General features: G+C 42.5%; 1 protein-coding gene across 1 annotated transcript in view; it reads right to left on the reverse strand.

Moving 5' to 3' along the window:
* myo10 (myosin X) overlaps nt 1–26250 on the reverse strand; it is a 326310-nt gene that overhangs the window by 12951 nt on the left and 287109 nt on the right. The window contains exons 27-35 of the mRNA XM_045206170.1: nt 25645–25888; nt 25251–25346; nt 18274–18367; nt 13365–13420; nt 6289–6431; nt 5954–6145; nt 1192–1349; nt 839–962; nt 82–379 (exon numbers count right to left, since the gene is read on the reverse strand). Of these exons, the coding sequence (XP_045062105.1) occupies nt 82–379; nt 839–962; nt 1192–1349; nt 5954–6145; nt 6289–6431; nt 13365–13420; nt 18274–18367; nt 25251–25346; nt 25645–25888 (1405 nt within the window). The remainder of the gene's footprint in view (nt 1–81; nt 380–838; nt 963–1191; nt 1350–5953; nt 6146–6288; nt 6432–13364; nt 13421–18273; nt 18368–25250; nt 25347–25644; nt 25889–26250) is intronic.

Raw genomic sequence — 26250 nt, forward strand, 5'->3', positions numbered from 1 at the left:
CTCTGATCCTTCTTATGTATCGTGCAACAGAATTCAAGACTGACCACATTTCATATTTGGTACAACACCGGGCCCTCTCACCTCTTGAAGTGGAACTTGAGGTACTTGAGGATTCCGCGCGACGGCATGAACGTGCAGCACATGCATGCCAGGATCCTCCAGCTGCACAGGTTCCCAGGGCTGCAGGGCTGTGGGGGGCGCGTGGTCTGTTTGACCAGCTGGCAGTAGAGCTCGTCCTTCAGGGGCCTCAGCTCCTGGCCCGTCTGCAGCACGCCCTGGATGATGGGCATGGGGTCGGTAACACCCTCCAGGTGCTGCAGCGAGTTGAACATCTTGAGTGCCTCATCCTGGAGCGTCGTGTAGCCCTTGTTCCTCAGGGCTGCAGAGGGGAAAGGGGGTAGGAATGCGACAATTATAGATATTAACTCAATATTTTCAAAACAGGACATGTCTAATGTACTTATAGTGTGTGTGTGTGTGTGTGTGTGTGTGTGTGTGTGTGTGTGTGTGTGTGTGTGTGTGTGTGTGTGTGTGTGTGTGTGTGTGTGTGTGTGTGTGTGTGTGTGAGTGAAAGAGAGAGTGTGTGTGTGTGTGTGTTTGTGCGTGGCCCTAGTTTTTCAAGGCTGTGGAGGGGAGAGGGAAGAGGTTATTGTCAGTTGGTGAAAAGTGAGAGAGCGAGAGAGAGAGAGAGAGAAAGAAAAATAGTGTATGTGTGTGAGAGAAGAGAGAGAGAGACGTGTGTGCATGCAGAGGGAAAGAAAGAGGTTGCTATCAGTTGGGGATGTTGGTGAGGGAGGGAGGGGGTGCATAATGAAAGGAGCATAGTGTACGATCTTACAGCTGATGTGGATGTCTCCGTAGGGCAGAGGCAGCAGTGGCGAGTGGAGCGGGTGGTGACTGTAGCGCAGGATGGGGTTCCTCTTATAGATTTGCTCCACCACCTCGGAGTTCAGACAGTTCTCCTATGGATACAAAATGACATGAGAATCACATCGGAAAGGAGTAAAGGACGCTTCAATCTAATTATTTCTCGCAATAAATCTATCACTATTATTTAAATACACATAATCATTGCTCTCATAGACATTCCTATTTTGCACTTGGATGTTTCCAGAGTGACTTAGTTTTGTCATGAACTGAGAGCTTTTTTGTACAATGTGACAGATTTAGCGATTGCTCCGCTTCCCTTACCTTGATGTCCTGGATGAGCTTCTGGGTGGGAGTGTTGATTGGGGCCTTGGTGTCGATGACGTTCTGCATGGCGCTGGCCCAGCGGGTGGACTCGTTCAGCAGCTTGGTGTAGAGACGGTACGAGTGCTTCCGGCCGTAAACTGTGACGTTCCAGTAACCTGGGAAATTAAAAGATTTAAAATTACAATTACATTTACTGAAAATGTATGAATTCAGTGTATTGTTAGTTGTTTTGGATATCATCTAGATTCAGGCCTATATGATCAGGATTATTTTCTAAGTAAGATCAACATTAATCATTTTTTAACATTAAACCTGTCTTCGATTGAGATTAGAGTCAAGATATGAATTGCCACAATGATATTTGTTCTTCAAATTATGTATTTTATTAAAACAGAAAAATTAAGTAAGGTTATCTTGAAAAATAAATGTAAAACTAATTGAATAAATTAAAGGGTTATATCAGTCTTAAGTATTATATCCTTCTGATGTTACATAGACTCATTTGGAAGTCCACAACAATGCTTAAACCACATCAGGAGACCACTTTTGAGGTCTGGGAAAAATCAGAGAAATTGAGATTTTTAGGTGTAGTTACACTTTAATTCATGTTCACCTAGCAAGAGGACAGAGGCCCATAGGGGGCACAGGGGCACGTGTCCCCTCAGATTTGTCCCGTTTAAAAAACTAAGATTTTTATGCGCAACGCGCTTCAGCACTCGGCGGTCCCGTCCTGTGAGCTTATGTGGTCTACCGCTTCGCGGCTGAGCCGTTGTTGCTCCTAGCAGTTTCCACTTAACAATAACAGCACTTACAGCTGACCGGGGCAGCTCTAGCAGGGCAGAAATTTGATGAACTGACCTGTTGGAAAGGTGGCATCATATGACAGTGCCACGTTGAAAGTCACTGAGCTCTTCAGTAAGGCCATTCTACTGCCAATGTTTGTCTATGGAGATTGCATGGCTGTGTGCTCGATTTTATACACTGTCAGCAACGGGTGTGGTTGAAATAGCCGAATCCACTCATTTGAAAGGGTGTCCACATACTTTTGTATATATAGTGTATTTTTCAGTGAGCATTGCATATACTCACTTCTTAATCCCCACAATGCGTATCAAAGTAGTGTAGTGGAAGTATACGCTGTATCAATTAATAAGGCTGATGGCACACATCAGAATGTTTAGCTTAAATTGTTGATAAACTATTATTTCTTCACATTTTAGGCACAGCTAAGTGCACACGGCAGTAGGCCTACGTGCCAATGTTCCAAAATTCAATTTGCGGGAAAACACCTTTCTAAAATGTGCACCACTTATGCGAGCGGTTTCATGGACAGAGATGGAAATATCCGGTAGAAATGTAGAAATAGGGGAAGATTAAAGATACAACAACTATCATGGATTGATAATATGACTAGGATAATGCCTTTCGCAGCTAGACAATGAAAGAAAACCAATAGAACTGGAGGAAGTGAGGAAGTATTTATAAAATAATTGCCTCCACGTTTCCATGGTGGGACTTTGGCTATAGGTGACTTTGAAGCAAGGTAAGATATGCCTCATAATATGAAGTAAAACATCAGGTTTCATATATAGCGATGCTAATGATAGAGCTAACCATACTCTGGAAGATGGAAAGGCTTTCCCAATAACCTTCTCAATTAACCCGATTGACGCATCCGTCAGTTTAAGCTACAGATATCTTTTTTTTTTGCATTGGATGCGTCTCAATCCATCGCACTTCTGCATCTGCGGTGAAAGGTGGCAGAGCTATGTGTATGTCAGACCATGAGACATCCCGAAAATCGGTCTTCTCGCGAAAAACGTCTGTGAACGGTTTGACCCACAAACTATTATGACCACTCTATGGAAAGGGGAGACTCTCCGTTTTGCTCTACGACCCCCACAAGTGTCAGGGGACTCGTCTGAAGTCGGTACCGTCGATGTGGCAACTTCTGTTTTTAGCGTCCGAACTGTTTGGGCTATAAACTAATGTGACCCCACTGTGGAAAGGGAATACGATGGAGTTCTCCGTTTTTCTCTACGACCCCCACAACTGTCACGGGAAGTATGAAGGCAGTTTTGTGCCTACCCAAAAAAGGGGTCAAATGTGTAAAGGAAAACAAAAAATATAATACGAGCGGTTCTTATGTCTCCTAGATAAAGGACAAACACTAAAAGCCCCCGTCCAATGGCTTTTAAGAATGAAATGTTAACTAGCCTATGCCTACCTGGCAGAATGATATCATGATTATTTGCAACAATCCAGAGACCATTTGTTTTGCAAACTCCAACTCATGTGCTACAGAAACACCTTTAACCAAACAACAGTGCTAGGTGCCTGTACACTTGAATTAAAGGCTAACTACATTAAAGAAATCAGAATTTCTTTTTTTCTCAGTGGTCTCCTGATGTGGTTTAAGCATTGTTATGGACTTACATCCAATTTTGTTGTTTTACTATTTAAAAAAGTGTGACTTCAAGAGCAAAAACCTGAAAAAAAGGGAAAGGATCTGAAACCTGTGAATTTCTGACTCAGTTGACAGCCTAATTTATCTGTTTCAATAGTAGGCCTACTATTATCCTACTTGTACAGTACAGCTTGGGTTGGTCTGACTGTGAAAGACCAATATGGGATTTATCATTTTAGGTAATTCACAGTGTGTCATTGTTTCTCATAGAATCTTTCACACAGGGAAACTTTTCTTCACCGGGTGGGCCGTTTGAGTATACCCACTTCTCCAGGCACCACTACACTGCTTTTAGATGCACGCACAAATACAGTTAACCATGCTGCAACTTGTTTTCTTGTTACTTCTGTGGCGAACTCACAAACTGTCAATTATCTGTCTTCACCGCAAGTGGCGCAGTGGTCTAAGGCACTGCATCGCAGTGCTAACTGTGCCACTAGAGATCCTGGTTCGAATCCAGGCTCTGTCGCAGCCGGCCGCGACCGGGAGACTCATGGGCGGCGCACAATTGGCCCAGCGTCGTCCAGAGTAGGGGAGGGAATGGCCGGCAGGGATGTAGCTCAGTTGATAGAGCATGGCGTTTGCAATGCCAGGGTTGTGGGTTCGATTCCCACGGGGGGCCAGTATAAAAAAATATGTATTCACTTATTATTATTATTATTATTATTACTAACTGTAAGTCGCTCTGGATAAGAGCGTCTGCTAAATGACTAAAAATGTAAAAATGTAAAAACTCACTGACTGGAGGCGGGACCTGAAACGAGCAGGTTAAAAAGAACATCTCTGATTGGACAGAAAGTTAGGGGTGATTCGACTGATGAGCTGTCGGTTATTCTAACTAAAAGGGACAAACTAGGGGTGCATAGGGAAATCTAAATATGAAGGCCTTTTCTACAGTGATCTTGTTAGTATGAGATAATAGCAGCATTTCCATGACTACATATAATAATAATAATAATAAGCCATTTAGCAGACGCTTTTATCCAAAGCGACTTACAGTCATGTGTGCATACATTTTTACGTATGGGTGGTCCCGGGGATCGAACCCACTACCCTGGTGTTACAAGCGCCATGCTCTACCAATTGAGCTATTACGACATATCATTGTGTTTTCACACTTTCACTCTCATTTTAGAAAATTCCCACCCACTTCCAGACTCTCCAAGCATTTTTTATACAAAATAAAATAAAACAAACAAAACAAACAAAACCCAGAAGAAAAAGGCCCTGCAGGGACGGGACTTCCTCCCTCAGCACACCTGTATCCTAATCAGTGTGGCTACCTCATGGACTGAGAGAAGTGTTTTGTGATAGTTTATAGTTTATAGTTTTGTGATAGTTTATAGTTTATTTCCAGTTTCACCTGGATGCGTTATTGATTAAGTTTGTCCTCTTTCCTTTTACATATTTATCTGATGTGGTTTAGAGCCCTCAAACTCAACTCTGGACCTCGAAGCCAGTTCCACTGCATTTTTCATTGTTCCCCTCTAATCAGGGACTGATTAGACATGGGACACCAGGTGTGTGCAATTAATTATCAGGTAGAACAGGAAACCACCATTTTACCAACCACTGCCTAGTTTGTTAGCCATTAGCCTTATCCTCGTATACAGTCCTTTGTTCTTGAGTATCTACTTATCCTTATATTGTTGTACTGAATCAGATATGCATTCTTTATATGTTTTATTTCCTAGAAACCATCCATACATCCAACTTTCATCCTTACATCCATACCATCTTCCTTTACCAACATCGAAGCCTAAAAGATCAAGACCAAGAAGACATACCTGTTTAAAATAAATTGGTCAAAGGTTACACTCCTCTCACCTTGTGTTCCTACAGACGCACCCATTGTATTACCACCCAACCATCCCTTACCAGTTTCATTAAGCTATCTTTCACACATTCTTCCCCGAATCGTACTGTCCTGGCTCGGATATTCTCTTTTCACATAGTCCTTTCTAGCAAGGTTCGCACAACTATGATGAAATGCGTAACTAAGCCAGCACCGTACAGCTTGGCTTGACTTGGCTCAGCTCAGTAGTGTGAAAAGGGTATCACCTGGACGTGTAACCAAGCCAGAAAAGTACAATACAGCTCGGCTTAGCTCGTAGTGTGAAAACTTTATCAGGTGCGTGTGAAACCAGGCCAGCACAGTAAAATACAGCTTGGCTCAACTCAGTAGTGTGAAAAGGCTATCACGTGGATGGGTAACCAAGCCAGCAAAGTGCAATACAGCTCGGCTCAGCTCAGTAGTGTGAAAAAGGTATATGTAGCTAATCCAGTTCTAACCTGTCTCCTTGAAGACCTTCTCGTCAGGCTGCACCACTGAGCACAGGCTGTTGAGCACCAGGGTGCCCAGCTTGAGGGCGTTGCGCTCCGAGCTTTTATAGTAGTCCAGGGAGTTGTGGGTGAGTAGGAACCAGCGCTTCTTCAGCTTCAGAGAGGCTCTGCTGCTGTTCTTCATCTCCTTGTGGAGCCAGCCTAACGAGGGAGATATTTGGACCGTTTTACAACTCAATCAAAATCAAATATCAACCGAAATGTATCTCTAAAGTTGTAGCATAATATAATATAACAATCTGATCTGAAATGCTGTAACATAATATAATAACATAATGTCGGACCTCTGATGATGAACTCCTGTCCCTCCACACGTGCGTCTCCTTTGGAACGTTGTAGCAACGTTATCCAGTGGTGCATCTCTTCAGGAGTGTCGGCATTGCAGTGTAACACCCTGTTAGCTGTGATCATCACAAATGAGTTGGGCCTGGGAAGGGAGAGGAGTGGAGTTGTAGATTTAGTTCAACTATGTTTATTTTAATGTGTCTTTGTATTTGTATTTATTAAGGAATCCCCATTAGCTGCTGTCAAGGCAGCAGCTACTCTTCCTGGGGTCCAGCAACATTAAGGCAGTTAGTTATATGCAATTTAAAATATTACATGACATTACATTTAATAACACTTTTCACAACACATTAAGTGTGTTCCCTCGGGCCACTACTCTACTACCACATATCTACAATACAAAATCCATGTGTATGTGTGTGTAGAGTGTGTGTCTTATCATGTCTATGTGTGTCAGTGCCTGTGTGTGTCTCTTTGCAGTCCCCGCTGTTCCATAAGGTTTATTTTTATCTGCTTTTTAAATCTGATTCTACTGCTTGCATCAGTTACCTGATGTGGAATAGAGTTCCATGTAGCCATTGCTCTATGTAGTACTGTTCACCTCCAATAGTCTGTTCTTGACTTGGGGACTGTGAAGAGACCTCTGGTGGCATGTCTTGTGGGGTATGTATGGGTGTCCGAGCTGTGTGCTAGTAGTTTAAACAGACACCTCGGTGCATTCAGCACATCAACACTTCTTACAAAAACAAGTAGTGATGAAGTCAATCTCTTCTCCACATTGAGCCATGAGAGATTTACATGCATATTATTAATGTTAGCTCTCCGTGTACATTTAAGGGCCAGCCGTGCTGCCCTGTTCTGAGCCAACAGTAGTCCACGTGCGACAAAACTAGGGCCTGTAGGACCTGCCTTGTTGATAGTGTTGTTAAAAAGGCAGAGCAGCGCTTTATTATGGACAGACTTCTCCCCATCTTAGCTACTGTTGTATCAACATGTTTTGACCATGACAGTTTACAATCCAGGCTTACTACAAGCAGTTTAGTCACCTCAACATTCTTAATTTCCACATTATTTATTACAAGACTTAGTTGAGGTTTAGGGATAAGTGAATGATTTGCCCCAAATACAATGCTTTTCGTTTTAAAAATATTTAGGACTAACTTATTCCTTGCCACCCATTCTGAAACTAACTGCAGCTCTTTGTTAAGTGTTGCAGTGATTTCACTCACTGTAGTAGTTAACGTGTATAGTGTTGAGTCATCCGCATATATAGACCTTAACACCCCTCTGTGTTCTGTTAGACAGGTAACTCTTTATCCACAATATAGCAGGGGGTGTAAAACCATAACACATATGTTTTTCCATCAGCAGACTATGATCGATAATATCAAAAGCCACATTGAAGTCTAACAAAAGTAAGACTTCAATAGTTTACTATACTAAGGGTTGGTAACAGGCTGATTGGTCAGGTATTTGAGCCAGTAAAGGAAGCTTTACTATTCTTGGGTAGCGGAATGACTTTTGCTTCCCTCAAGGCATGAGGGCACACACTTTCTAGTAAGCTTAGATTGAAGATATGGCAAATAGGAGTGGCAATATCGTCTGCAATTATCCTCAGTAATTTTCCATCCAAGTTGTCAGACCCCAGTGGCTTGTCATAGTTGATAGACAACAATACTTTTTTCACCTCTTCCACACTCACTTTACGGAATTAAAAATTACAATGCTTGTCTTTCATAATTTGGTCAGTTATAATTGGATGTGTAGTGTCAGCGTTTGTTGCTGGCATGTCATGCCAAAGTTTGCTAATCTTGCCAATGAAAAAATCATGAAAGTAATTGGCAATATCTGTGGGTTTTGTTTTTATTTATTTATTTATTTCACCTTTATTTAACCAGGTAAGCAAGTTGAGAACAAGTTCTCATTTACAACTGCGACCTGGCCAAGATAAAGCAAAGCAAAGTTTGCCCTTTTGCCCAAAATGTCATTTAATGTGCTCCAAAGCTTTTTACTGTCATTCAGAGAGGCAACAAAGAGACCAAAGATAACCCTGAAGGAGCTGCAAAGCTCCACAGCGGAGATTGGAGTATCTGTCCATAGGACCATTTTAAGCCGTACACTCCACAGAGCTGGGCTTTACGGAAGAGTGGCCAGAAAAAAGCCATTGCTTCAAGAAAAAAAGAAGCAAACACGTTTGGTGTTCGCCAAAAGGCATGTGGGAGACTCCCCAAACATATGGAAGAAGGTACTCTGGTCAGATGAGACTAAAATTGAGCTTTTTGGCCATCAAGGAAAAAGCTATGTCTGGCGCAAACCCAACACATCTTATCACCCCGAGAACACCATCCCCACAGTGAAGCATGGTGATGGCAGCATCATGCTGTGGGGATGTTTTTCATCAGCAGGGACTGGGAAACTGGTCAGAATTGAAGGAATGATGGATGGCGCTAAATACAGGAAAATTCTTGAGGGAAACCTGTTTCAGTCTTCCAGAGATTTGAGACTGGGACGGAGGTTTACCTTCCAGCAGGACAATGATCCTAAAGCAACACTTGAGTGGTTTAAGGGGAAACATTTAAATGTCTTGGAATGGCCTAGTCAAAGCCCAGACCTCAATCCAATTGAGAATCTGTGGTATGACTTAAAGATTGCTGTACACCAGCGGAACCCATCCAACTTTAAGGAGCTGGAGCAGTTTTGCTTTGAAGATTGGGCAAAAATCCCAGTGGCTAGATGTGCCAAGCTTATAGAAACATACCCCAAGAGACTTGCAGTTGTAATTGCTGCAAAAGGTGGCTCTACAAAGTATTGACTTTGGGGTGGGGGTGAATAGTTATGCACGCTCAAGTTTTCTGTTTTTTTGTCTTATTTCTTGTTTGTTTCACAATAAAAAATATTTTGCATCTTCAACGTGGTAGGCATGTTGTGTAAATCAAATGATACAAACCCCCAAAATCAATTTTAATTCCAGGTTGTAAGGCAACAAAATAGGAAAAATGCCAAGGGGGGTGAATACTTTCTCAAGCCACTGTATCATTTATCTTTGATTCATAGTATAGTTTCCTTATCTTTTTATTCAGTTTAGTCACATGATTTCTCAATTTGCAGTACGTTTGCCAATCGGTTGTGCAGCCAGACTTATTTGCCATTCCCTTTGCCTCATCCCTCTCAACCATACAATTTTTCAATTCCTCATCAATCCATGGGGATTTAACAGTTTTTCCAGTCATTTTCTTAGTGTGTGCATTAGTAACTGGAATAAACAATTTCATAAATATGTAAAGTGCAGCGTCTGATTGCTACTCATTACACACCACAGACCAACAAATATTATTTACATCAACAACATAGGAATCACTACAAAACTTATTGTACGACATCTTATATTAGGCCCAGCTTTTGGAACTTTGGTTTTCCTAGATATGGCTACTATATTGTGATCACTACATCCGATGGATTTGGATACTGCTTTAAAGCAAATGTCTGCAACATTAGTAAAGATGTGATCAATACATGTTGATGATTTTGTTCCTGTGCTGTTTGTAACCATCCTGGTAGGTTGACTGATAACCTGGACCAGGTTGCAGGCACTGGTTACAGTTTGAAGCTTTTTATTGACTGTGCAGCTTGATGAAAGACAATCAATATTTAAATCACCCAGAAAATATACCTCTCTGTTGATATCACATACATTATCAACATTTCACACATGTTATCCAGATACTGACTGTTAGCATTTGGTGGTCTATAGCAGCTTCCCACAAGAATGGGCTTTAGGTGAGGCAGATGAACCTGTAGCCATATTACTTCAACAGTATTTAACATGAGATCCTTTCTAAGCTTTACAGGAATGTGGTTCTATGTGGTTCTATAAACAGCAACACCTCCACAATTGGCATTTGTCTTTTCTGTAGATGTTATAACCAGAATAGTAGAGAATGGAAAATAATAGAATAGAACAGAATATAATAAAATAGAATTACTTTATTTTCCCCACATTTAAAGGATAATAGTTGACAATGACTTTCAGGAATTAAGCGATATACAGTGGGGTCCGAAATTATTGACACACTAGATAAAGATTAGCAAAAATAACTGTATAAAATAAATAACTAAAATCCTGAGCTATACTGTATGCTTAAAACATTTGCGAAATTATATTATTTTATACTAATACAATTGCTCAGAGAAAAATATTTTGTTTAACAAGTAATACTTATTTCTCAAAAAGATAGAGATCAAAATTATTGACACCCCTGTTTTCAATACCGTTCAATAACTCACTTTGCGAGGTTAACGGCACTGAGCCTTTTTCTAAAATGTTTTATGAGATTGGAAAACACATTGGGAGGGATCATAGACCATTCCTCCATACAGAATCCTTCCAGATCCTTGATATCCTTTGTCTGCGCTTATGGACTGCCCTCTTCAATTCAAACCACAGGTTGAGATGGCCATTGCAAAATGTTCATTTTGTGGTCAATTAACCAGTTATTTGTGGATTTGGATGTGTGCTTGGGGTTATTATCTTGCTAGAAGATCCACTTGTGGCCAAGTTTCAGCCTCCTGGCAGAAGCAACCAGGTTTTTGGCTAAAATGTCCTGGTACTGGGTAAAGTTCATGATGCCGTTGACCTTAACAAGGGGCCCAGGACCAGGGGAAGCAAAATAGCCCCATAATATAAAATATCCACCACCATATTTTACAGTCAGTATGGGTTTCTTTTCTGCGTATGCATCCTTATGTAGACGCAAAACCCACCACTGTTGTGCGTGGCCAAAGAGCTCTATTTTTCATGTCATCCAACAAATGTAAACGCCTGGAGTATGCTAAACAGCATTAGCACTTGGATCGGAACCAGTGCTATGGTCAGATGACATGAAAAGAAAGCTATTTGGCCATGCACACCAGTGGTGGGTTTGCCATCAAAATGAGAATGCAGTAGCAGAAAAGTACCTCATACTTACTGTAAAATATGGTGGTGGATCTTTGATGTTATGGGGCTATTTTGCTTCCATGGTCCTGGGGCCCTTGTCAACAGCATCATGAACTTTACCCAGTGCCAGGACATTTTAGCCAAAAAGCTGGTTGCCTCTGCCAGGAGGCTGAAAGTTGGATCTTCCAGCAAGACAATAACCCTAAGCACAAATCAAAATCCACAAAGAACTGGTTAATTGGTCACAAAAGCAACATTTTGCAATGGCCGTCTCAGTCTCCAAACTTGAAACCCATTGAAAACCTGTGGTTTGAATTGAAGAGGGCAGTCGAAGGATATCAAGAATCTGGAAGGATTCTGTATGGAGGAATGGTCTAAGATCCCTACCAATGTGTTCTCCAACTCATAAAACATTTTACATTGAAAAAAATATAAACGCAACATGCAACAATTTCAAAGATTTTACTGAGTTACAGTTCACATAAAGAAATCAGTCAATTTAAATAAATAAATTAGGCCCTAATCTATGGATTTCACATGACTGGGAATACAGATTTGCATCTGTTGGTCACAGAAACCTTAAAAAATAGGTAGGGGCGTGGGATAAGAAAACCAGTCAGTATCTGGTGTGACCACCATTTACCTCATGCATTTCCTTCGCATAGAGTTGATCAGGCTGTTGATTGTGGCCTGTGGAATGGCGGGAACTGGAACACGCTGTCCTACAAGTTGATCCAGAACATCCCAAACATGATCAAGGGGTAACATGTCTAGTAAGTATGCAGGCCATGGAAGAACTGGGACATTTTCAGCTTCCAGGAATTGTCTACAGATCCTTGTGACATGTGGCCATGCATTATCATCCTGAAACATGAGGTGATGGCGGCGGATGAATGGCACGACAAATGGGCCTCAGGATCTTGTCACGGAGCATTAAAATTGCCATAGATAAAATGCAATTGGGTTTGTTGTCCGTAGCCCATACCATAACCCCACCGTCACCATGGAACCCTCTGTTCACAATATTGACATCAGCAAACCACTCGCCCACACAATGCCATATACGCTGTCGGCCATCTGCCCGATACAGTTGAAACCGGGATTCATCCGTGAAGAGCACACTTCTCCAGCGTGCCAGTGGCCATCGAAGGTGAGCATTTGCCCACTGAAGTCGGGTACAACGCCGAACTGCATTCAGGTCAAGACCCTGGTGAGGACGATGAGCACGCAAATGAGTTTCCCTGAGACGGTTTCTGACAGTTTGTGCAGACATTCTTCGGTTGTGCAAACACACAGTTTCATCAGCTGTCCGGGTGGCTGGTCTCAGACGATCCCGCAGGTGAAGAAGCTGGATGTGGAGGTCCTGGGCTGGCGAGGTTACACTTGGTCTGCGGTTATGAGGCCGGTTGGACGTATTGCCAAATTCTCTAAAGCGATGTTGTAGAAAAATTATGGTAGAAAAATATACATTAAATTATCTGGCAACAGCTCTGGTGGACATTCCTGCTGTCAGCATGCCAATTGCACGCTAAAAACTTGAGACATCTGTGGCATTGTGTTGCGTGGCAAAACTTCACATTTTAGAGTGGCCTTTCATTGTCCCCAGCACAAGGTGCACCTGTGTAATGATCATGCTGTTTAATCAGCTTCTTGATATGCCACAGCTGTCAGGTGGATGGATTATCTTGGCAAAGGAGAAATGCTCACTAACAAGGATGTAAACAAATGTGAGCACAAAATTTGAGAGAAATAAGCTTTTTATGAGTATGGAAAATTGATGGGATCTTTTATTTCAGCTCATGAAACATGGGACCAACACTTTACATGTTGCGTTTATATTTTTGTTCAGTATAGAAAAAGGCTCAGTGCCGTAATCCTCGCAAGGTGAGGTATTGAAAGGTATTGAAAACTGGGCTGTCAATAATTTTGACCCCTATCTTTTTGAGAAAAAAAGTATTACTTGTTAAACAAAATCTCTTTCTCTTTTTTTTCATACAATATAGCTCAGTATTTGAACTATTTATTTTATACAGTCATTTTTCCTCATCTTTATCAAGGGTGTCAATAATTTTTGACCCCACTGTAGGTGCAAGATGAATCTGAGATTGTGGTGAATGTGGAGATTTGTCTGAAGCTTACCGTTCAGGGTTGTCTGACGCACAGACTGAATCGATCAAGCCAACATCGAGGGTTCCCTGAGGAGAGAGAGAGAGCCCTTGTAAGAGAGAGAATAGATGTCCTTCAACTACCAGTCAGAGCACAACCTCACTTTACACAAAAGATAAGGGTTCTGATGTGAGTTTGACCATCTTCCAACTCCCTATGATTTCATTTTTCCCCCACATCCACATCCACACACACACACACAAATGCACACACACACACGCACATGCACAACTAACCTTGTGGGGACACACAATTCAGTCCCATTCAAAATCCTATTTTCCCTAACCCCTAACCCTAACCCTAAACCTAACCCGTATCCTTACCCTTACCCTAACCCTAACCTTAACCTTAACCCTAACCTTAACCTTAACCCTAACCTGGTCTGGCTAATCATCCTGAGCTAGGCCCATCTCCCGGCTATCTACCTCTCTGTCAACCGGACGGGACCACCTAGTGTTGACACGGAGCCCCGCCGATCCTACACGACTGGTCTGCCGACGAAATCGTCTGATGTGGTTACGACGTTAACCAAGAAGATTCCATCCATCTGCTAGCCCTGGCCCGCTAGCACACGCTAGCCGTGGCCTCTTAGTCACTAGTACTTCACCACCGGACCTTATGATAACTCAGCTATACAGCTGATATCTGCTGGACTGTTCCTTTTTACGGTACTACATCCTGTTTATGTTTAGCCTCAGCCCAAACATGGTTAGTTTACTGTTGTTTCGGTTATTTCTAATTGTACTATATCACTGTAGACCCCCCAGCCTAGCTAAACCTGCCTTAGATAGCTCCTTTGCCCCTCCCCAATACACGCGGAGACCGACTCAATTGATGCCTCCAGCGATGCTATCTCTTTCATTGTTACCCAACGCTTAGGTTTACCTCCACTTTACTCATATCCTTCCATATCCTTGTCTGTACATAATGCCCTGAATCTTTTCTATAACACCCGGAAATCTGCCCCCTTTATTCTATGTACCCAACGCACTAGAAGACCAGTTCTTAAAGCCTTTAGCCGTATCCTTATTCTAGTCCTCCTCTGTTCCTCTGGTGATGTAGAGGCTAACCCAGGCCCTGCAGCCCTCAGTATCACTCCTACTCCCCAGGCGCTATCATTTGATGACTTCTGTAATCGCAAAAGTCTTGGTTTCTTGCACATAAATATCAGAAGTCTACTTCCTAAGTTTGAGTTATTCACTGCGTTAGCACACTCTGCCAACCCTGATGTTCTAGCAGTGTCTGAATCCTGGCTCAGGAAGGCCACCAAAAATTCTGAAATTTCCATCCCCAACTATAACATTTTCCGTCTAGATAGAACTGCCAAAGGGGGTGGAGTTGCAATCTACTGTAGAGATAGCCTGCAGAGCTCTATCATACTATCCAGGTCTGTGCCCAAACAGTTTGAGCTTCTACTTCTAAAAATCCACCTTTCCAGAAATAAGTCTCTCACTGTTGCCGCTTGCTACAGACCCCCCTCAGCCCCCAGCTGTGCCCTGGACACCATATGTGAATTGATTGCCCCCCATTTATCCTCAGAGTTTGTACTGCTTGGTGACCTAAATTGGGATATGCTTAATACCCCAGCCATCCTACAATCCAAGCTAGATGCCCTCAACCTCACGCAAATTATCAACGAACCTACCAGGTACAACCCTAAATCCGTAAACATGGGTACCCTCATAGATATCATCCTGACTAACATACCCTCTAAATACACCTCAGCTGTCTTCAACCAGGATCTCAGCGATCACTGCCTTATTGCCTGCGTCCGTAACGGGTCCGCGGTCAAACGACCACCCCTCATCACTGTCAAACGCTCCCTAAAACACTTTAGCGAGGAGGCCTTCCTAATTGACCTGGCCCAGGTATCCTGGATGGATATAGATCTCATTCCGTCAGTAGAGGATGCCTGGTTGTTCCTTAAAAGTAATTTCCTCTCAATCTTAAATAAACATGCCCCATTCAAAAATACAGAACTAAGAACCGATATAGCCCCTGGTTCTCCTCAGACTTGACTGCCCTTGACCAGCACAAAAACATCCTGTGGCGTACAGCATTAGCATCAAATAGCCCCCGCGATATGCAACTTTTCAGGGAAGTTAGGAACCAATATACACAAGCAGTCAGGAAAGCAAAGGCTAACTTTTTCAAACAGAAATTTGCATCCTGTAGCACTAACTCCAAAAAGTTTTGGGACACTGTAAAGTCCATGGAGAATAAGAGCACTTCCTCCCAGCTGCCCACTGCACTGAGGCTAGGAAACACTATCACCACCGATAAATCTACAATAATCGAGAATTTCAACAAGCATTTTGCTACAGCTGGCCATGCTTTCCATCTGGCTACCACTAACCCGGCCACCAACTCTTCACCCTCTGCTGCAACTTGCCCATGCCCCCCGCTTCTCCTTCACACAAATTCAGACAGCTGATGTTTTGAAAGCGCTGCAAAATCTGGACCCCTACAAATCAGCTGGGCTAGACAATCTGGACCCTTTCTTTCTAAAACTAGCCGCCGAAATTGTCGCTACCCCTATTACTAGTCTGTTCAACCTCTCTTTCATAACGTCTGAGATCCCCAGAGATTGGAAAGCTGCCGCGGTCATCCCCCTCTTCAAAGGGGGGTGACACTCTAGATCCAAACTGCTACAGACCTATATCCATCCTGCCCTGCCTTTCGAAAGTATTCGAAAGCCAAGTTAACAAACAGATCATCGACCATTTTCGAAAACCACCGTACCTTCTCCGCTATGCAATCCGGTTTCCGAGCTGGTCACGGGTGCACTTCAGCCACGCTCAAGGTCCTAAACGATATTATAACCGCGATTGATAATAGACAGTACTGTGCAGCCGTCTTCATCGACCTGGCCAAGGCTTTCGACTCTGTCAACCACCGCATTCTTATTGGCAGACTAAATAGCCTTGGTTTCTCAAATGACTGCCTCGCCTGGTTCACCAACTACTTCTCAGATAGAGTTCAGTGTGTCAAATCGGAGGGCCTGTCGTCTGGACCTATGGCAGTCTCTATGGGGGTGCCACAGGGTTCAATTCTTGGGCCGACACTTTTCTCCGTGTATATCAATGATGTCGCTCTTGCTGCTGGTGACTCTCAGATCCACCTCTACGCAGACGACACCATTTTGTATACATCTGGCCCTTCATTGGACACTGTGTTAACAAACCTCCAAACGAGCTTCAATGCCATACAACAATCCTTCAGTAGCCTCCAACTGCTCTTAAACACTAGTAAAACTAAATGCATGCTTTTCAATCGAACGCTGCTGGCACCCGCCCACCCGACTAGAATCACCACTCTCGACGGGTCTGACCTAGAGTATGTGGACAACTACAAATACCTAGGTGTCTGGTTAGACTGTAAACTCAACTTCCAGACTCACATAAAGAATCTCCAATCCAAAGTTAAATCTAGAATCGGCTTCCTATTTCGCAATAAAGCCTCCTTCACTCATGCTGCCAAACATGCCCTCGTAAAACTGACTATCCTACCGATCCTTGACTTCGGCGATGTAATTTACAAAATAGCCTCCAACACTCTACTCAGCAAATTGGATGTAGTCTATCACAGTGCCATCCGTTTTGTCTCCAAAGCCCCATACACTACCCACCACTGTGACCTGTACGCTCTTGTTGGCTGGTCCTCACTACATGTTCGTCGTCAAACCCACTGGCTCCAGGCCATCTATAAATCACTGCTAGGCAAATCCCCGCCTTATCTTAGCTCATTGGTCACCATAGCAGCACCCACCCGTAGTCTGCGCTCCAGCAGGTATATCTCACTGGTCATTCCCAAAGCCAACACCTCCTTTGGCCGCCATTCCTTCCAGTTCTCTGCTGCCAATGACTGGAACGAATTGCAAAAATCTCTGAAGCTGGAGACTCTTATCTCCCTCAATAACTTTAAGCATCAGTTGTCAGAGCACCTTACCGATCACTGCACCTGTACACAGCCCATCTGAAATTAGCCCACCCAACTACCTCATCCCTATATTGTTATTTATTTTGCTCTTTTGCACCCCAGTATCTCTATTTGCACATAATCTCTTGCACATCTAGCATTCCAGTGTTAATACTATTGTAATTATTCTGCACTATAGCCTATTTATTGCCTTACCTCCATAACTTGCTACATTTGCACACACTGTATATATATTTTCTGTTGTATTTCTGACTTTATGTTTTTTACCCCATATGTAACTCTGTGTTGTTTTTATTGCACTACTTTGCTTTATCTTGGCCAGGTCGCAGTTGTAAATGAGAACCTGTTCTCAACTGGCTTACCTGGTTAAATAAAGGTGAAAAAAATAAATAAATAAATAAATAAAATTAAAAAACCTTAACCCGAAAACCTAACCTTAACCCTAACCCTAACCCTAGCTCGTAACCCTAAAACTAACCCTAGCTCCTAACTCTAAACCTAATTCTAACCCTAACACTAATTTCTAACCTTAACCCTAAACCCCCTAGAAATAGCATTTGACCTTGTGGGGACCAACAAAATGTCCCCAGTTGGTCATATTTTTGTTTGTTTACTATTCTTGTGGGGACTTCTGATTAAACACGTCCACACACACACACACGTGCTCACACACACACGCGCTCACACACAAACACACACACATTATTTGTTGTGTTGTTTCCTGTTTGGACCCCAGGAAGAGTAGCCGCTGCCTCAGCAACAGCTAATAAATACTAAATACCTGTTCTGAAACTGACCCCATCCCCCAAAAACCATCCCCCGATCTGCTCACACTGTCTTCCAGCATTCTGTATACCCAGCTTTCCCTTTACATACTGTATAACCAAAGCTCCCGTATTGAACTCTATTCCATTCATCCTCCTCTTCTTCCTGTAGAACTCACCACTGCATTCTGGGGGTTGGCTTGTTCGTCGTGCATCTCCCTGATCTCTTGCTCTGTGGAGGTGTGCACCTGGCTGAGCACGCTGAACCACTGACTGAAAACACAGAGAAGAGTGTCAGCCAATAGGAACCACAGAAACCACACACAGGAACAATACAACAACAATACAATACATACTTATTGTCCATTAGTTATAGAGAACAACAGAAATGTGTCTTCTGCTCCATTCTCACCCCCTCAGACAGCAGACATCACAGATACAGTTGAGACGAGCACAGGGTCAAGCTGCAGTGCAGCACCCCTGAATAGAGAGAGTATGTTGTACACAAAGGATATGAACCCAGCAGTCCTCCAGTTGCCAGATCAATTCCGCCCCTTGTCCACCACCCGGCCTGGGATTCGAAACTAGGCCACCTTTTGGCCACAGGTCCAACTCCTTAGCTGTTGGGCTAACTATCACCGAAGAGTGTCAGCTTATAATAGCGGAACACAGAACTGCAAATCTTGTCTGCGCTGGATTCACATTTATTTTAACGGTCTGTCACAAGAGTCAAGCCTTTCAGACACCTTTTACTAGGGGCGTGTTAAGTAGGGCACAACTTTGAAATGGAAAAAGAAAAATGAGCGATTAAAATGCCATAAGGCATTTATAAAAGCAGTTAAAATAAGCCATTATGAATGATTATAGCAAGTCTTATAATAGTGGTATGAAAGGCCTTATGGATTCATTCATAACGCATTATAAACCGGTGCGCTCATAGAAAAAGGTGATCTCTTGTGATGCTAGTTTTAGTAAGAGCACAAGCTAAAGGCGTAGAAGATTGGGGAGGCAGTCTGGCCACCCTTCATCTAGCCAAGAAGATCTGATCCAGCTATCAAACAGCTTTGCCTCGCTTGAGACGGACCTACCAGCCACGGGAGTCAGCACGGATCCAACAGGCCACCCAGTGGCACCCTCCCCACGGCCACCACAGTTTAGCTTCCCCATCGGATTCCATCACGACCACCATGATTGTGGGTGAGAGATTTTGGCCTGCCTACGATCTGTGGACTGACCAAGGTCCGCTGTCACCCAGAAGCCCATGTCCATGACATCAACTCTCTCCTGCCCACGGTTCTGGACAACTACTCCAATATTGACACCATCGTCACTGACATAGGTTTTAACGACCTTTGTTTTAGGCGATCTGAGGGAGGACTACAATAAAAAGAATGTAACACCCTCGTTAGCACAGGGAAGATAATAATTATCTCTGCCCCCTCCCGCGCTACCGAAGGGGTTCGGAACGTTTTAGCCGACTCTTTGCCCTGAACGAGTACCTGAAGAAACTTTGGAATGACAGGAATGTGCCTTTTTGTGACAATTTTAATTTGCTGTGGGAGCAACCAGCACCTTTTTTTTCCCAGCAACATCGCAAACTGTTTTAGAGACTGACAGACAGGGTCTGGTAGTGCTCCAGTTCTCCCTGTCAGAATAAGCAACAGACGACTTGGAAAGAATATAAACTCCTGTAGAAATGGCACTATGGTTATTGTGAGTAACCTAATTTATGTTCCTTTAACTCCGCCTTCAAGCTGTCATCTCCTACCATTCTGTTAGATTGGAGACTGTCAGAAAACGTGGTTGTGACATTAATCATTTGGTTGTTATTCCATTGGTTACCTCAAGGCAGATGCACCAGGGGCAGAGTGGCCCACACTCATTGAATATGGCACTTTTAAATGTTACAGCAATCCCTAATAAAACCTTTCTCGTGAATGACCTCATTACTGAGCGCAAAGTTGATTGGATGTTTCTCACTGAAACATGGCTGTCATCAGACTGTAGTTCCGCTCTTATTGAAGCCTCCCCCTCAGACTACAGCTTTTCAAACTGTATCAGAAAAAGGAAAAAGTGTGGGGGGACAGACTCTATTTTTACTAATGCTCTCAGCTGTAAGGATATTTCATTTGGCGACTTGGATCTTTTGAGCATCATGCTATACTGTTTAAATGTCAGCCACCAGTGCTGGCCATAACCCTGTATAGGCAACCAAAGCACTGAACCACTTTCTTTACTGATTTATCTGAACTATTGTCTATTGTACTTGAGAACTATGATAAAATCATTGTGTTGGGCGAATTTTATATTGATGTTGACAAAGAGACTGACTCCAAGGCCATTGAATTTATGAATCTTTTGAGCTCTATGGACTTTATCTGGACCTGGTTATTACCACAAGGTTTTCTATTGACATATCCTCTATTGTTGATGTTGCTTTATCTGATCACCACTGTGTATTTTTTACTACCTTGTTGCCCATAGCACAGGGTAATACTGAATGCATTATTAAGAAACGCTATCTTACCTTTGAAGTTTCTGCAGATTTTATTGAGTGTATGAACAATACTCCATAAACTATTCTGCCTTCCTCGTGATGATTTAGTTGATAACTTTAATAGCAAATTAAATTAAGGGCAAGCATTGATGCCATAGCTCCAGTAAAGTTGAAAAAGGTCACATCCAAATGGATGAGTGAGGAAACTAATCAATTAAAGAGAAATTGCAGAAAGGCAGAGCGGAAGTGGAGAAAGTCAAAATTGCAGGTCCATAATGATATTCTGAGAGAGCAACTTGGCACATACAGTACCAGTCAACACACCTATTCATTCAAGGATTTTTCTTTATTTTTGCTATTTTCTACCTTGTAAAATAATAGTGAAGACAACACTATGAAATAACACATATGGAATCATGTAGTAACCAAACAGGTGTTAAACTAATCAAAATATATTTTATATTTGACATTCTTCAAAGTAACCACCCTTTGCCTTGATGACAGCTTTGCACACTCTTGGCATTCTCTCAACCAGCTTCACCTGGAATGCTTTTCCAACAGTCTTGAAGGAGTTCCCACATATGCTGAGCACTTGTTGGCTGCTTTTCCTTCACTCGGAGGTCCAACTCATCCCAAACGATCTCAATTGGTTAGAGGTCGGGTGATTGTGGAGGTCAGGTCATCTGATGCAGCACTCCATCACTCTCCTTCTTGGTAAAATAGCCCTTACACAGCCTGGAGGTGTGTTGGGTCATTGTCCTGTTGAAAAACAAATGATAGTCCCACTAAGCCCAAAGCAGATGGGATGGCGTATCGCTGCAGAATGCTGTGGTAGCCATGCTGGTTAAGTGTGCCTTGAATTCTAAATAAATCACAGACAGTGTCACCAGCAAAGCATCCCCACACCATCACAACTCCTCCTCCATGCTTCACGGTGGGAACTACACATGCAGAGATCATCCGTTCACCTACACTGCGTCTCACAAAGACACGGCGGTTGGAACCAAAAATCTCCAATTTGGACTCCAGACCAAAGGACAGATTTCCACCGGTCTAATGTCCATTGCTTGTGTTTCTTGGCCCAAGCAAGTCTCTTCTTCTTATTGGTGTCCTTTAGTAGTCATTTCTTTGCAGCAATTCAACCATGAAGGCCTGATTCACGCAGTCTCCTCTTGAACTCTGTGAAGCATTTATTTGGGCTGCAATTTCCGAGGCTGGTAACTCTAATGAACTTATCCTCTGCAGCAGAGGTAACTCTGGGTCTTCCTTTCCTGTGGCGGTCCTCATGAGAGCCAGTTCCATTATAGCGCTTGATGGTTTTTGCGACAGCACTTGAAGAAACGTTCAAAATTCTTGAAATTTTCCGGATTAACTGACCTTCATGTCTTATAGTAATGATGGACTGTCGTTTCTCTTAGCTTATTTGAGCTGTTCTTGCCATAATAAGGACTTGGTCTTTTACCAAATAGGGCTATCTTCTGTATACCTTGTCACAACACAACTGATTGGCTCAAACGCATTAAGAAGGAAAGAAATTCCACACATTAACTTTTAACAAGGCACAGCTGTTAATTGAAATGCATTCCAGGTGACTACCTCATTACATTTTACATTTTAGTCATTTAGCAGACTTATCCAGCGCGACTTACAGTTAATGAGTGCATAAATGTTTCATACTGGCCCCCCGTGGGAATCGAACCCACAACCCTGGCGTTGCAAGCGCCATGCTCTACCAACTGAGCTACAGGAAGCTGGTTGAGAGAATGCCAAGAGTGTGCAAAGCTGTCATCAAGGCAAAGGGTGGCTACTTTGAAGAAACTCAAATATAAAATATATTTTGATTTGTTTAACACTTTTGGGTTACCACATGATTCCATATGTGTTATTTAATAGTTTTGATGTCTTCACTACTATTCTACAATTAAGAAAAACCCTTGAATGAGTAGGTGTGTCCAAACTTTTGACTGGTACTGTATAACAAGGCATTTAGAAATGCCAGATGGGCTAATTTTTCTAACTTGATCACTATTAATCAGAATAATTCGAGAGTACTCTTCTCTATCACTGATGGCCTGATAAATCCTAACTTTCCTCCACATCTAAATGTGATGAGTTTGTGGCATATTTCAGAGATAATATAACCAACATTAGGCTGGGTATCAGTCAAGCAAGACCTGATGAGAAGTTTGGTGATTTGTGCCTTCCACGCAAAGGCCCTAAGGATTTATTTTCCCTGGTTGACACAGACATGCTCAGGAAAGTGATATCACAATTTAAGCCTTCTACCTGCCTTATCTTGATTATTGTCCAGTCGTGTGGTCGAGTGCTGCAAGGAAAGACCTAGTTAAGCTGCAGCTGGCCCAGAACAGAGCGGCACGTCTTGCTCTTCATTGTAATCAGGGGTATAAATATATATAAATACTATGCATGCCAGTCTCTCTTGGTTAAAAGTTGAGGAGAGACTGACTGCATCACTTCTTCTTTTTATAAGAAACATTCATGTGTTGAAAATCCCAAATTGATTGCATAGTCAACTTACACACAGCTCTGACACACACACTTACCCCACCAGACATGCCACCAGGGGTCTTTTCACAGTCCCCAAATCCAGAACAAATTCAAGAAAGCGTACGGTATTATATGTATTGCTCAAGTGAACAGCCAACCTGGTTTCAAAAAACAGATAAAGCAACACCTCACGGCACAACGCATCTCACCTATTTGACCTAGATAGTTTGTGTGTATGTATATGTATGTGTGCCTTTTGTAAAAAATAAAACAATTTATGTAGTTCTGTCCTTGAGCTGTCTATTAATGTTCTGTATTATGTCATGTTTCATGTTTTGTGTGGACCCCAGGAAGAGTAGCTGCTGCTTTTGCAACAGCTAATGGGGATCCTAATAAAATACAAATTCTCGATCCTATCCCTACCACCTTCTTCAAAACAGTTTTTAATTGCATATCTGAAGAAGTGCAAGCTATTGTTAATCACTCCCTGTTCACAGGCACTTTCCCCACTGCACTAAAAACTGCTTTGGTGAAACCCCTTCTTAAGAAAAGTAATCGAGATTCTTCAACTCTTAGCAAGTTTCGGCCAATTTCCAACATCCATTCTTAAGCAAAATTCTGGAGAAAATTGATTTCAAACAGCTAAATTGTTTTTTAAGTGGCAACTGTATTTTTTTTACATTCCAATCTGGTTTTCATGCCCACCACAGCACATATATAGCCTTAGTTAAAGTGGTGAATTATCTTAGAGCCAACACAGATGCCAAACAGCTCTATGTCCTTTTACTCTTGGATTTAAGTGCTACATTCAACACTGTTGACCATGATGTCCTTCTGGACAGACTTGAGAGGTGGTTTGGCCTCTCAGGTCCAGTTCTAAATTGGATTAGGACCTATTTAACTTGTTGAGAGTTTTTTGTCACCCTTTTTTGTCACCCTTTTTTGTCAACAATGTTCGATTTTGGGTCTGATACTGTTCCGTTTATATATGTTACCCCTGGGCAGCGTTATCAAAAAGCACAACATTGATTTTCACTGCTACCCAGACGATACACAACTTTACATTTCTGAGTCACCAGAGGATTTTAGCTCTACGGATAAATTATTGGACTGTATTAGTGATTTAAATACTTGGATGGCTCACAACTTCCTCCAGCTAAATCAAGACAAGACTGAAGTACCTATTGTTGGAGCCAAAGCACAGAGAGAGAATCTGGCTGCACATTTTAATTCACGGGCAATAAAGATAAAACACCAGGTAAAAAACCTAGGTGTTATTTCAGATTCTTAACTAAATTTCCATTCACACATTAGGAATGTGACCAAAATAGCTTTTTACCACCTGAGGAACATTGCCAAGGTGCGGCCATTTCTCTCCCAGGGTGATACAGAGAGACTCATCCATGCTTTTATTACAAGCAGGCTTGACTGCTGTAATGCTCTCCTGTCTGGTCTACCCAAGAAAGCCATTGGTCAACTGCAAAATATAGGGCATGCTGCAGCATGGGTACTTACCAAGATCAGATGGAGAGCACACATTACACCAGTTTTAAGTTCTCTGCACTGGCTGCCTGTGAGTTTTATAATTAGTTTTAAGATTATTCTATTCGTTTTTAAATCACTCCACGATTGTGCACCCCAATACATGTCAGACATGCTTTCAAGTTATGTACCCAATAGTTCCCTCAGGCACTGGTCTTTTAACTATCCCAAACCCTAGGACCAAGAGGCATGGAAAGGGAGTGTTTAGTTACTGTGCCCCCAGCCTCTGGAATAGCCTGCTAGAGAACCTGAGGGGGGCCGAAACTGTGGACATATTTAAAAGAGATCATTAAAACACATATTTTTAGCTTTGCTCTTCCTTAGGGTGGTTTTTAGTCGTTCAGTTTTTGTCACTCTTTTGTTTTTTATCTTATGCTTGTTGTGTAGTAAATATTGTAGCTTTTGTTTTAATAGTTTTGTATTAGTTTTTTCCTGTGAAGCACATTGCGTTGCATTCCATGTCTGAAATTTGCTGTATAAATAAAGCTTGATTTGATTTGATTTGATGGGGGCAGTTGAATGGCTTGGTCTCTACTCGGTTAATAACTGATCCTAGTAGATAGATTTAATGACCATGCACATGTACACACACATACACACTAGACTTGCCTGGCATCCTCAGCGGTCTCAGCAATAAGGTGGTAGGTGCGCTCTGGCATGATGATGTCGATTCCGTTCTCCTTGCCAGTGTTGTCCACAATCTCTCTGCAAGATAGAAGTACATCAATCTAGATCAGTTCCCTCTCTTCAGATATAAAACCTAGAAACGAAAACCCAAACTAGCCAGATAGGCATTAAGAAAGACAGTTTTCTATAATATTTTCTTTTGTTTAAATACTCTAAAATGTATCCTCCTCCCTCCGATCTGATCTAACATGATTTGATAGGAGCAAGGCTTCCACTGTGTCACTAATCATGTCAGGTAAGATCACTGATTACCTCAAGTAAGGGCAGCAGGAAGGATGCATTTTAACAGGAGGCCCTTATATAGTTCACTCCTTACTTGGCTGCATGCATGTCCAGCATGCCCTTCATCTTGTCCTCGCCATCTTTCTCGAAGTACATGAGCTTGCTCTGGCGCAGGACGAACCAGCGGCGCTTCCAGTTGCGGCGTGACAGTGTCGAGGAGCCGCCACCCTTCTTGTGGAGCCAGCCCTGCTTCAGGGCCTCCTGCTTAGCGCGGAACCACAGGAAGGTCTCGTCCTTCAGCACGCACCAACGCCGCTTCCACGTGTTCATCAGGCCACCTGGAGTAGAGAAGGGAGAGAGAGGGGGAGATGTTAGGCATTGGAAATGATTAAATAAAAGTGTAGAGGTAAGACCGAGCAGCTGTAACATAGTCAAAGAGATTAACATCCATTAAAGTTCAATGGTCCTTTCAATGAATGCTATTTACCCATTGATTCTTGAACAAAATAACTAGTTGGAATATAAACCAGGAACAAATGATTGAGTTTCAAGGTAAGGACAAAACATTTAATGTGTTCATACAATATTAAAGAGTGTGCAAGGGGCAAGTGACAGGGAATGCGAGAAAGAGGGACATAGAGCGAGAAAAAAAGTGAGAGTGAAGGGACAAGGTCACAACAAGCACAAGCATCTGCTCCTC

This window comes from Coregonus clupeaformis, chromosome 21 (assembly GCF_020615455.1).
Source record: "Coregonus clupeaformis isolate EN_2021a chromosome 21, ASM2061545v1, whole genome shotgun sequence".
Taxonomy (NCBI): Eukaryota; Metazoa; Chordata; class Actinopteri; order Salmoniformes; family Salmonidae; genus Coregonus; species Coregonus clupeaformis.